This window comes from Urocampus carinirostris, chromosome 1, assembly GCF_059441175.1.
Source record: "Urocampus carinirostris isolate Australia breed hairy pipefish chromosome 1, RoL_Ucar_1.0, whole genome shotgun sequence".
Classification (NCBI taxonomy): domain Eukaryota; kingdom Metazoa; phylum Chordata; class Actinopteri; order Syngnathiformes; family Syngnathidae; genus Urocampus; species Urocampus carinirostris.
The window spans coordinates 50789970-50803194 of record NC_142349.1 but is presented as its reverse complement, the minus strand read 5'-3'; the positions used below and the strand labels follow the sequence as shown (position 1 = coordinate 50803194).

The 13225-nt window shown below is 39.1% G+C and overlaps 1 protein-coding gene across 7 annotated transcripts in view; it reads left to right on the top strand.

The window, feature by feature from the left end:
* Nucleotides 1-13225, top strand: part of caskin1 (CASK interacting protein 1) — a 124308-nt gene that overhangs the window by 66109 nt on the left and 44974 nt on the right. For 6 of the 7 annotated variants that reach the window (XM_088344125.1, XM_088344117.1, XM_088344102.1 and 3 more), the window contains exons 5-10: nucleotides 465-560; nucleotides 684-814; nucleotides 4995-5103; nucleotides 8339-8447; nucleotides 9164-9258; nucleotides 11577-11694. In XM_088344125.1, the coding sequence (XP_088200251.1) occupies nucleotides 465-560; nucleotides 684-814; nucleotides 4995-5103; nucleotides 8339-8447; nucleotides 9164-9258; nucleotides 11577-11694 (658 nt within the window). The remainder of the gene's footprint in view (nucleotides 1-464; nucleotides 561-683; nucleotides 815-4994; nucleotides 5104-8338; nucleotides 8448-9163; nucleotides 9259-11576; nucleotides 11695-13225) is intronic. The other variant, XM_088344131.1, reaches the window with a different exon arrangement.

Below are 13225 nucleotides of genomic sequence, written 5' to 3'. Positions count from 1 at the left end.
TTGTTCTGGCTCGGGCTGACTCGGGCTTTAATATCTGTGGGTCTGGGTTGGGTTGGGCTGTATTCTTTGGGCTTGATCTTACCTTGGGTTCACTCAATAAAGACCGGACCAAAATCCGACACAAAATAAGGTTTTACATAAAGCCGTGTGTGCTTGTTTACGGCAGTGAAACAATCCCTGAACCTGTTAGTCCTTGTCTTGAGTGACATGTAGTGTCTGCCAGAGAGCAGCATGTCTAAAGAGGTTTTGCCCTGGGCAATAGGAATCCTTAATTTTGTGGTCGGCTCAGCTGTGGTAGAGAGAGCTAGCAATGTCCTCTAGTCTGGTCAAAGAACACCCAATGATTTTCTGGGCTGTGTTGATGACTCTCTAAGGTTTTTCGGTCTGCTGCTATGCAGCCAGCACACTAAATAACATGATGCAGTATGCTAGTATGCTAATATGTTGGTATGGTTTGTTTCCAGTCAGAAATGCTGCTGCAGCACCAATCCAACCCGTGCATTGTGGATAATGCGGGCAAAACTCCTCTGGATCTCGCCTGTGAATTTGGCAGAGTTGGGGTAAGTAACATATGTATTCATTAGTTGCTTTCAAATTTCAGAATGTCTTTGACATAATTAGAAAATCATGTTTCTTTACTCCTTCGTGTGGGGATTGTGTTTGTGTGTGTCATGTGTGTGCAGGTTGTCCAATTATTGCTTTCAAGTAACATGTGTGCTGCTTTGCTGGAACCTAAGAAAGGTGATACCACAGATCCCAATGGAACATCTCCTCTACATTTGGCTGCCAAGAATGGACATATTGACATAATTAGGTACAACATGCACACACTCACTAATAAAATACATTTATTCCAATTAAGGATCGACCGGTATGGATTTTTCAGACTCGATACTGATACCGTTTATTAGTATTACAAGGAGGCTACTAACTGATATCCGGAGACAAAATTTCAACGGAGCTCGCGAATTGAAAAGTGTAGGCAATCCTGTTTTAGAGCTAGGTTGACAAATACATGTTATGGTAACAGCTAATCACTCAGCTTTTCACTTTATCGGGCTTTTAAAGCTCTTTCAATAACAAACACACACGCTTGATTGACAAACTAATGTTAGTTAATATATCATTCTCTACCTGAACCTGCTTCGCTAAAACAAGTTAACTACACTTTTTATGCTATCTCCTAATCACACATGTCCTTTTCTATCATGGACTTTTTTGGATCTCAATTGTATCAGCGTTCTTGATTCACAAGTATGTCGGGACTCAGGAGTTAGCAGGGCTGTTGCTCTTTACTCCGCTCGAACGTTATTCATCCTGTTTCAGTGGCTCTGCACCCAGACACTTATCCAATCAAAGAGCCAGTGTCAGTAGCGTCTGAGACAGAAGCCAGTAGAGAGGGAGAGATCTTCGGCTGCATCTGAGCCTAAATAATCGGCCCGTCACATTCATAAAAATGCAGATACCGATATCCGTCAAATTCCCCAATAACGGTGCAGATAATCGGCCCGCCCGATGATTCGCCCAGAATCGGTCGACTTCTGAGTTGGAGCTACACAAAATGATCTTACGCACTCTGATCGTTTCAGAATTAGTGTCACAAATATGTATGTGCGTCTGATTGCATGTCACAGAATGGTAAAACCAAATGTCCATAACTTTTTAACTTTACCATGTGTACCGTGGATATATTAGCCACTGTTTTTCCAATGCATTAACTTTTACATCACTGCCATCGGTGCTCACTTTTTTGAATACTCTTGTAGAAAAAACTTGAAAAAAGTTGTTTTGAAACATGATCTTCTTATACTCCGATTTTCTCGACTTCTACTTTGGGCCAGGGTCCATTTTTTGGGGGAAAAGAGAGGCATCACTGCTACTAGTAGTGGCCGGAATGATTCACCTTGATTTTAGAAAGGCATTGCTTGGCCTACTTCAATCGGAAAAGCGACTTCACGTTTATTTGCTATCAATAGCAGTCAAAGAGTATCGTATTTTCCAGACGACAAGTCTCTCCAGAGTATAAGTCGCACCAGCCAAAAAAATGCATCATTAAGAAAGGAAAAACATGTTTAAATCATGCATTTTTATTAGCATTTTCGGAGGAAACGAATTTATAAAATCTTACACTGAAAATATACATGTCATCTAAAAAGGCAATAAAAAAATAGAGAACCAACGTTACGTACGTACATATCTTAGACACACTCTTTTACGCCAATAACGATGTAACATATTAAGAGTTATTCAATAGCTCTAGAGTTTAGAACATGCCTACCAATTTATCATCTACACTCTAAATCACTAAATCCAAGGGAATATTCATCCCAGGTTTCACTTTTATCCGTAAACATCTCCCCCACTCGGAAGGTAGGCGAAAAGCTGCTTCCTATTTCCACTTAGAGGTCGCGGTCAAGGTTATTATCAACACAGGCCAAGCGCGCCCTCTTGTGGTTTAGTCTGAAATTAACATGTGAAGTGATATACAGTGCCAGTAATAAAATTTAAAAGCTAATGATTTAATAATGTGTTAATAACTTCACAAATAAGGTTCATTGGAGTTTAAGTCGCACCCCCCGACAAAATAGGGAAAAAAACTGTGACGTATAGTACAGAAAATATGGTGATTAAATCAACAATTTATTTTCCCTTATTATGTTTAGTAAAGTCATAATGTTAGTAAAAAATATGAATGAATTTTTTTTTTTTTTAGATATGCATGTTGTTTTTTTCTCTGCGACTAGCTGGCAACCAGTTTAGGGTTTCCCCTGCGCACTGCCTGAACAGGGTTGGGATGGGCTCCAGCACTGCCCGCACCCCTAGTGAGGGTAACGTGCAAAAAATGGATGGATGAATGTTCTCATTTCTAAAATTTTCACCATACCTTGTAGTGCCTTCAAGAAGAGCAGGGGTACGCGTACCTGCATTGAGAAACAACTCCAAGAGAAAACTGTGTCACCAGAAGTCAGGCCAAGACACTCTGTTATAGTAAATAGAATAAACAATGCTCATTAAGAAAAGCGGAAAGCCTGCAACTGACAAACACACATACGCAAGCACAGCAACACCCAGAGATTTGTGACAGCCTCATTTTCAGCCTCATTTGTCTTGCTACAGTCACATTGCTACTCTATCTTAAGCCCAGATAATTAGGGCTCATGCAAAATGCATTAAGCAGCAGTATTTAGATATCAATATGTAAAAGTGTGGTTATAACTGGAGGCTGCATGAAATATGCATGCTGCCTTGTTTGTCGGTATAATAATAATGGGAAATGGCTTCATCTAATCAACTAAATTGCTCAATGAATGACTAACAGTTTGTTGTACTTGGTATATCAGTCTAATTTTGAGTAAATACAGTGTTTCCCATAGAATTTGTAGACCCTGGTAGATGGACAGTCTGGGGGGATCCGAGGCCATGCTCCCCTGAAAATTCTTTTTGAAATATTTTGTATTCAAACACATCGATCTGGTGTTTTGTTAAACCATGACCAATAAGCCAGGTCTTTGATAAATAAACGTGCTTGTGAACTATTGAATCATAAATACTATAGTTACGAAAGACAATGACACAGCAAACAAGTCACACCAACAAAGAATGGTAAATGAGACCAAAGTTGGATGCAAGAAATATATTTATCTGCTCGTCTTCTGTCTATCTATCTACCTTGGTCATATCCCTCAAGAGGGGTGACCGACAGCAGGACAAACACATGCAAATACAAAGGAAAAAAAAGGGGAAAAAATAGCAAAAAACACACACAAACATTTTTGGACCATGGCCAACCCAAATGCCCAAACAAGTTAGGCACCTTGGCACCCAAGTTGATCATGCTTTCGTCCCTCCAGATGAAACGGGACACCAGAAAGCGGCCATGTCACTCGGGTCAGGGTGACACAACACACTCTTTTGTTCAACAGCAGGGCCCGAAAGCTTTCACTAGTTTACCCCTGCCGCATCATACAGGTGCCCTGCCCATCCCTTAGAACACGTCCAAACATCCCACGTCCAAACATCCCACTATCCTTTTATAACACCTCTCCACTCATTCCTATCACCAACAAGAGCTATACCTTCCATTATATTTAGACCTCTTTCCTGCAGTGCACTCATAACACCATCCATCCACGTCAATCGCGGCCTTCCTCTTTGTCTCCATCCATTGACTTCTGCTCTGTAGATCCTCTTCAACATTTGCTCCTCATCCATCCTCTCCATGTGTCCACACCAACCGAGTACTCTCTTATCCACACGCTTGCTCAGTTCCATGACTACTCCAGTTCTGTCTCTCACAATTTCATTCCTCAATCCATCCAATCTTGTCACTCTTAATATACTCTTCAAACACTTCATCTCAAAAACATTTAATTTCCTTCTTAAATCTGCGTTCATGCTCCAAGTCTCTGCTCATCACTCTCCTCAGAGCACCCAAAAAAAATAGCCAAAGTTGTTACAATGCCGATGCTGTATCAAGGTTTCGTATCTGCGGGTTTTGGATTTATTGAAAAATGAAATATAATAGTCATATTGGTGATTTGGTAAATTACAGTATTAAGTATCAGTACCGCTGCCTTTGTGATTGCTTCAATGACAGGATACTGGTTCTTTTTAAATTTGTGCACAGGAGGTTATTGCATACCTGTCAACCTCAGCCTATTGCTCCACTAGTTAATGATTGTATGGTCGAAATAAACCTTAGCATCCCATATTTACTCAAACCAAGCCATACAATGAAGAATAAAAAAATAGTTTGTGCAAACAATACCCTTGAAAAAGAAATGCTACTGTCTCTGCCAGACAATATCACTATAACCTGCTTTCTTTTAATTATTTTGCATTTTGGTTGGAAGTGAAATAGTGTGGGAAACTGTAACCATCAGATCCTCTTTACTTTCCTTCTCATGCTCCCGTTTTGCACTAATCTTGCTGTATGTGGTTCGTCCATCGGTTTCTTGTGACCCTCTCTAAGCCTCATGTTTTCCCGTGGGCAGACTCTTGATCCAGTCGGGAATTGACATCAACCGACAGACTAAAGCGGGTACTGCCCTGCACGAGGCAGCTCTCTGCGGCAAGACCGAGGCAGTGAGACTCCTACTGGAAGTGAGTGGCGCTTTATTTAATTTTAGACTCATTATGCTGCTAATGTTTCTGGTGAGGTTGATCTTATATTTACTGATTTTATGTTTTATGTATTAGCTTTGTGGCCATTCAGTTGGAGGCCACACACAATATTCATTTCAAGTATAACATCGTTTGTCTTTCGAAATTAACCAAGTACTCAGTAAAAACATACACAAAAAAGGCTGAAGTATTACAATCCACACACCAGCAAATGCCAGCCATGCCAGCAATATAAAACAGGGATTTCAAACTCTGTTTGGCTTTAGGGCCGGATTCTGACTTTCTGTTTTCAGGTGGGCCGGATCAGTAAAAGATTGTGAACTAAATAGTTTAGCTTTGTTGTTTAGTATTATGCTCTAACGTTTAGCCTACACTAGTAACCTACTCTACATATTATAATTACCGATGACAAAGGATCTTAACTTTACAAAAGTATTCACAAAAAATGGGGGACAACTATTTTAATGTTTGGATTTAAATGTGTAAACTGGTTTATTTTAACAGTTGAGTGAATGCAATGTAACACTTGAACCATCTCACTCCCTTTACGAACTCAACACTCCCCTCTAGCGGCCGGAAAGAGCATTTGGTTTGCATTTGTTTAGAAAAAAACTTTTGATAACAATTATTTCAAACACAAACATTAATAAATAATAACAATAATAATAAAACTACCAATTCTGGAGTACCTGATAAATTACAGGAAAGAATGTTTCCATCAACTCTTATGTAGAGAATTGCACCAAGTGTGAAAAGCTTTTAAAATGACACTAACGTTTTTAACTTTTATTGTACTTGAATTAATTCAATGCGGTCACAAATAACGTGCTGTCCTCATTTAATAAGGTAATTACAAAAAGTGTAGAAAAGAAGATCAAGAAGTGCACTGAACTAAACATGAGCAAAACTTTTGACATACTATCCCTATGACAATTTAAGCTTCTTTCATGGATGTTTGTCGTGTACCTGAAGAAATAGGGGGAAAGTAAGAATATCCCCTCTTGCAAGGGGTTGTGGGACATAAATTAGGGGAAGCATGAGCAGGGTGTGCCCAAAATGGTGATTTAATTTTTAAAAGTGCAAGTAACAAAAGTGTTTGAGATGATGCCAAACTGGACAGTGAACTGAGGAAGACAAAAGGTTACCCAAGGAATTAAATACAGAATGTCCATTATCTGCACCACTTATCCTCAGTAGGGTCACGGGGGTGCTGGAGCCAATCCCAGCTATATTCAGGCAGTGGGCAGGGAAACCCTGGACTGGTTGCCAGCCAGTCTCAGGGCACACAGAGACAGACAACTCACTCGCTCATTCAGACCTAGGGACAATTTAACCTGACATGCATGTTTTTGGAATGTGGGATACACAATATCGGGAACACCAAAAACATTTAGACAAGACACATAAGGCGGATGGAGCTAATTGGATGAGATTAGGGAGCGGTCAGGGTAATGCTTAGTTAGACAGGAAGAAACACAGAACATGCCAGTTTTGCAAGACCATACAATTAGATCAAATCCGTAGTTAACTTCAGTTTAATGCTAAGAAAAGTCTTATCTTGAAAAAATCCTCTTAAATGTCTTCATTGTTTCACAAGTCTACAATATGACATTAGGCAAATATGTTCTAATGTCTCGCGCCCTTCCATCTTTGCTGGTCAGGTGGTGTTAACAAGGGCACTTTAGTATACATGCCTTGCTCATTGAAATGATTTACTAGAATATTATGATGAAACTCACAACCAGTTTGAGTGCACAGATGCAAGTAGAAAGCTTTACAGAAAGCGAGAGGGAGAGCAAAAGAGAGGGAGAAAAAGAAAGTATCAGAGACGGAGAGATTATGAGTACCGTAAATGCCGGACTACAAGCCGCTACTTTTTTCCCAAACGTTCAACCCTGCGGCTTATTCAGTGATGCGGCCAATTTATGTACTTTTTCTAACAGCCACCAGCGGCGCTCGAGTTCAAGGCACATGACGCAGTTTGCAAGCTAAACGCAATCGAGCAGTCCGATAAAGATGGAAACAGAGCTACTCCACGCAAACTGTACCTTGCGAGCGTGTTGCTAGCGTGTTTTTGAATAAGGGAGCGTGGGACATAGTCTATATGATAAAGTCTCTTTCCCATACTAAAGGAAGACAATTTTGATGACGACAGTCATAGGGAGGAAGATGAGAACGGTTTACCGTGGTTTCTATATGTACGGTATGTTTTTTTTAACAGACCCGTTAACTGTATTGCGAGCGTGTTGTTAGTAGCGTTTTGCTACCCTTCACAGGCAGGGTTTGGGATGAAAGTTATAGTATTATTATTGCAGCTTTGAAAACTCTCTCAGTGTACTGTCTTTCTTTGTAAATATGTGTAACCATGTATAATATGTATTTGCAACTGTATATTTTTGTAATGTATTTATTTGTATTTATTTTGGACACTTATTCTGATAAGTCTTGCACTGACCAATTAATAAGAAGGGGCGTAACGGACGCGGGGGATGACGCAAAGTGGGGACCGGTAAAGGTGAGTGTTTGTGGACACGGCAGACAATAGTGAATATATATTTTTCCCACCCTTACCTTTGGAAATATACACTTTTTTTCCTTGGATTACTTTTAACGGGACCCGGACTCTGCAGGTCTGCATCAAATGTTAAGTACCGGTATCATTTTTTGTTATTTTGCCGGCTGTGGTTGTTGAACTAAATACTTTATGTTCAGTTAAAATCGCAGGACTCAAAGTAGGGTTTGGGTTAATTTTGTGATTGTGTTACATGTTTCAATGTGGGCGTATGCGGCTTATATACAGGTGCGGCGTGTGTAAGTACAAAAGCGGTTATCCTCTTAAAATGTGGTGGGTGCAGCTTATAATCAGGTGCGCTCTATAGTCCGGAATTTACGGTAAGTATATGACTTCAACGTTAAAACACCACCTATTTTATAGAACAGAGAGGCATAAAAACTTTTAAATTATTTGAGGTGAGTTGTCATCTTGAGCCCATTTTCTTTGGCCTCTGACTGTCTTGTTAAGTCATCATAGTTAGAGATCACAGCCCGCTGAGTTTAATAATGACAGGGCACTTAATTGTTTTGAAAAAACAGCTCTTGTTCTCCTGTGGAAATGTAATTAACTGCAAGCGACACTGTTAAATAGATAATGTGTTTCAAATATCACTCAGTGGCAATTGTCTTTGCTTAATCCTCTATTATATTTTGTGTGCAGAGTGGGATCAATGCAACAGTGCGGAACACCTACAGCCAGACTGCCCTGGACATTGTGTATCAGTTCACTGCAACGCAAGCAAGCAGAGAAATCAAGCAACTACTTCGAGGTAAAAAATTGACAGATGGAGGGAGGGATAGAACAATGGATGCATGGGTGGATGCATTGATCAACAGATGGATGGATGAACTATTGACGGACATTCTGATGAACGGAAGCACAAATCAATGGGTTAATGGACAGCTGGACAGTTGAAAGTACAGATGGGTGGTCAGATGGATGAACCTACAGATAGATGGGTGGATGGGTTCATAGATGGATAGATCGATCAAAAAATTAATGTTGGATGGATGGATGTGTTGATGAATGGATGGACGGACTGAAGGATTGACGGACAGGCTGATGAAGGGGTAGATGGTGGACAACTGAAAAGATCAAAGGACAGATAGATGGTCAGATGTATGGATGGATTAACAAATGGATGTTGGATGAATGGATGGATAGATGCATGGATAACCTCATGGATCGAGAGATAACTGAATCTATGTATGAACAAATATATTAATGGTTGATGGATGGACGGAAGGAATGACGGACAGCTGACTTCTGGGTGGATGCTGTATAGATTGATAGACAGCAGCTAAAAAAAAAGACATACGCATGGATGGACAGATATATGAATGGACAGAGAGATAGATTAATACACTGATGGATTGATGGCTTCATGGAGGGATAAATGGATGAATGGATGTCATGGCTATCAAATTTTGCATGTTGTTGCTGAAACGTTTTTCTTAAAAACATAATTTGCTTTGTGCTACACAGAGGCGTCTGCAGCTCTTCAGGTCCGAGCTTTAAAAGATTACTGCAACAATTATGACCTAACCAGCCTCAACATCAAAGCCGGAGATGTTATTACGGTACAGCACCTATAAATACTCACACACACAAAGTAGCAGATATGTCATCTGCTAGATCTCATTCTGAGAGACAGGCCTTTTTATGAATAATTCACTGATAACACTGGATCAAAAGGTTGATGGAAACCTTCACCTGATACATTTCAAAACTATAAGAAAATGTAATTTCTTGGATGTGCAAACTGTCACTGTAAACACTCAGGACCTGGCACTGCTTCAATGTGGTAATAGTGCAGAATTCAAAATTAATTCCAGTTGTTGTCAGATAGCACTCATGTTGACCCTAAATTTTTGGATAGACCAAAGGAACGTTAATAATCATAAATACGAGTTCCTTCTACTCATGGTAAAAAATAGCCATAGCCAACTGTGTTTGTTAGGGCGCTGATGTCACAGGGTATGTTTACTTGCAGGGAATAACTGAGTTGAGTTTTAGAGTTCCTCAGATCAATAGTCTGTATCCTTCAATACTGTTAGGTGGTAAAGCTGATTTTCAAGATCTATAATTCTCTTTTTTCTCCTTCATATTTTTACCTCTGTTTTTTTAGTTTTCTCTTCATCCCCTGAGTCAGTGCCTCCCTCGTTTTCTTGGCAGGATTTCCTTTCAAAATAGTGGGTGTTCTTTTGGGATTTATGGTAACAGTTTACAGGATTTTCATGCTGTCAAGACAATATCAAGTTACTGTGGGTCGTGGTAGACTGTTGTGCGAGAGGAAGATGCTGGGATGCCGGCTAGCTACCGAATGATTGTATCTGTTGCCAGGCTGCTACATGTTGCAATGCACACAATTTCAAAAGAGCCTCTGATGGAAAAAAGCATCTGCTGGATGTGGTCATGAATATAGATGGATGTAAGTCAATCAGGTTTTAAGTCAGATGTTACTTGTATTCTGTTTGCGTTAATGAATATGCTAGAATGATCCAATTCAGGAGTCAACATCTCTATTGAAACTGAGACAAACATTCACTGCCTGTGTTGTTGCCTGTATATACAAAATTTAATATGACATACAATATTTATTAAAATATTTATGACTGTTAGGGAATTAAGCAATGCCTGGTTTCCTTTGCTGAGGATCTAAAAAAAACACATTGGCTTTCCTGTCATTACAGAATATGGAGAAGCTCAAAATCATCTGTTGACATTTGCGTCATGGTATACAGGTTTTTGGAGCCATTTCAACACTGTATGCATCCAGTTTATTTGGTGGATACTTCATATTTTATCCACAGCATACTTGAAAAGCGTTTTTATTGCCATAGTCATCCTGGAAAGAGCTGTAAAGATTGTTCTTTATTTAAAAAGTATTCCATAATGTACCATATTTTCCGGACTATGAGGCGCACCTATAAAACACAAATTGTCTTGAATTTGAAAGCCTTATATACCGCAAAATAACTGGAGGAAAAGATTGAAAACGCATACAGTATTTATTTGTGTGCGTTACTACATGAGATTTCACGGTATTTGTGCCATAATTGAAAATGATAACCTAACAATATCACAAAACATTGTTAACAAAGGGAATTGAACCTGGGTAGCGGCGGCTAGAGCACCAAAACCTAAGCAACAGATTATCAGTGATACCGATGACATATAAAAGGGCCTTGAATTTCATGTCAATATCATACCATTTTTACTCACAGTGCCAATTTTAAATAATGGAGAAAACAGAAAGTCAACGTACGGGGTACAAATAAACGCTAAGTCCAAATCATAGTCAGTAATGAAAAAGAGTTATGCTTTTTTTGCGTTTATTTAGATCTTTTAGAAAGACTTTCTGTTTTCCCAATCCTCTAACATTCATTTTTGGCTCTGCGTGTAAAAATTGTGTGATAATGAGACAAATCGAATACCTTTTTACATGCTATCTGAATCGCGAGTGGTTTAGTAATTAGATTTGATTCCAGTTGATACAACATTTTGCGTATTTCTTCAGAAAAATTTTCTAATAATCATTCATTGCATTAATATATACCGTAAGTGTACCAAATATGTAAAGGTTATTAACAAATAAATATAGTAGCTCCTACTGTAGTTTTAATTTCATGTGCTTACACTCCAGTTTGTATGTGAAAAATATATGACAAAATACTATTTACTGGGGGTGCGTTTTATCATCTGGTGAGCCTTGTAGTACCGAAAATACCTAAATCTACGGACATAAAGCATTGTCATAAAAACTTGAGTTAATGTACTGACATGATACATGAGATTATGTTGAAATGTTAGTGTATAAATTGTATTCATATTTGTTTTAGTAAATATGTATGTCAAGAACATTGGCTCTTGAGTGTAAACATTAGTTTTCTGGCAGGTTTTGGAGCAGCACCCTGATGGACGCTGGAAGGGCTGTATCCATGACAACCGGACAGGAAATGATAGGGTGGGCTACTTCCCCTCCACCATGGTGGAAGTCATCAGCAAACGAACAGGTTTGTCGCTATGTGCACAGTTGTGTGCGTGCGTCGCAGTGACTGAGATCAAATCTAAATAGCTGAATGAAATCCAGGAAGCGACAAAGAAGTAAAAATATGAGGATTTAACCTATTCTCTCACAGCAACACAATGTTGTGTAATACCGAACCAAGTCTACTTTAAAAAGGAAATATATCACTTCACTCAGTAATAAAAATCAACTCCAAATAGGATTTTTTTTCTACCATCATCGCCAACATTTCACACGCTTGATATCAGTAAGTTAAAAGAGGCTAAGCTAATGTTTCTGATTAACCTGTGCAGTTATTTAGTACCGATTTCTGCCAGTGGTGTCGTGGCGTATGTGGAGAGGGCACCATAACATTTGGAGCCAGCCCAGGTTAGCTAAATGCTATGTTGATTGTTATCACCCATTTATTTATTTTTTGCTTGTGTGTTTTATATTGACTAGCATCAACACTTGAGGTTTTTTCAGGTTTCCGGTTCAAATTCAGGTTGTTTCGTGCCACACTAATGCTAGAGTTGGACTTGCAATGAAATTCCACCTCAAATGATTGATCAGAAAACGAAAATCCATTGAATTCCTGTGTGTTGTTAGTTTGAATGACAGAACAGGTAGGTTGACGGGCTCAGATCCATTCCATCATTTCACTGCACAGATATAAGCTGGTGTCTGTTTTTAAATGTTTATTTGTGTTTCTCTGTCAATATGGTTGCTCCGTTTTTGGAGTTGAGTCCACTTGTCTCAGCCAGGATGTAAATGTTACGGTCTTTTCCGTGTGGATGTCCTGCATTCTGTTTTTGATGTGCTTGTGGTCTTCATTACTCAGGAATTTCATCTTTGACACCTGTTTAATACCTTTCTGATCACGTCTTAAAACTAATTTTGATCTTGTAAAGGGTGTGCCACAGCACCGAGATTTTACCTATTCACTCAATGTACTTCCATAATTATTATATATTATGCCATTATTTATCCATCTATCTGTCTCTACTCATCCATGTAACATTATGCAATCCAGTTAGTATAGCGTCACCGCAAGCTGAAAATTCACTTACGTATTCTAACAATTTCTTAGTAATTCTGAACAAGTTACTCTGCAACACAAGCACTGGGACTTTAGACCATCCATCAATTATATCGATCTTTCCATAACATTTACATATATTCTGTAGGGTAGTGGTTGTTTTTTATTTAGCAAAGTACTCCAAACCACTGTTTCTCTAAAAATATCGTAAAAAAATGCAATTGGGGTTTGTCAAACTCAGAATACTGATAAGGCCACACTTACGGTAGATACAACATCCCCTGATCTCAATGGAGGCAAGGAAAAAAACAAAGAAAACAAGCACGAGGGAAATTAAGAAACCTAGGAAGGGCGCGCACATGTGGTAATCCCCCTTGCAGACCCCTTCCAAGATAACCAGGCTGCCATGCATACATAGTCAACATCAACAATAACCATAAAAAGCAGCTGAAATTTGTGAATCTCCCCATCTAAATCACCTGGTGGATGCAGTAGGCTC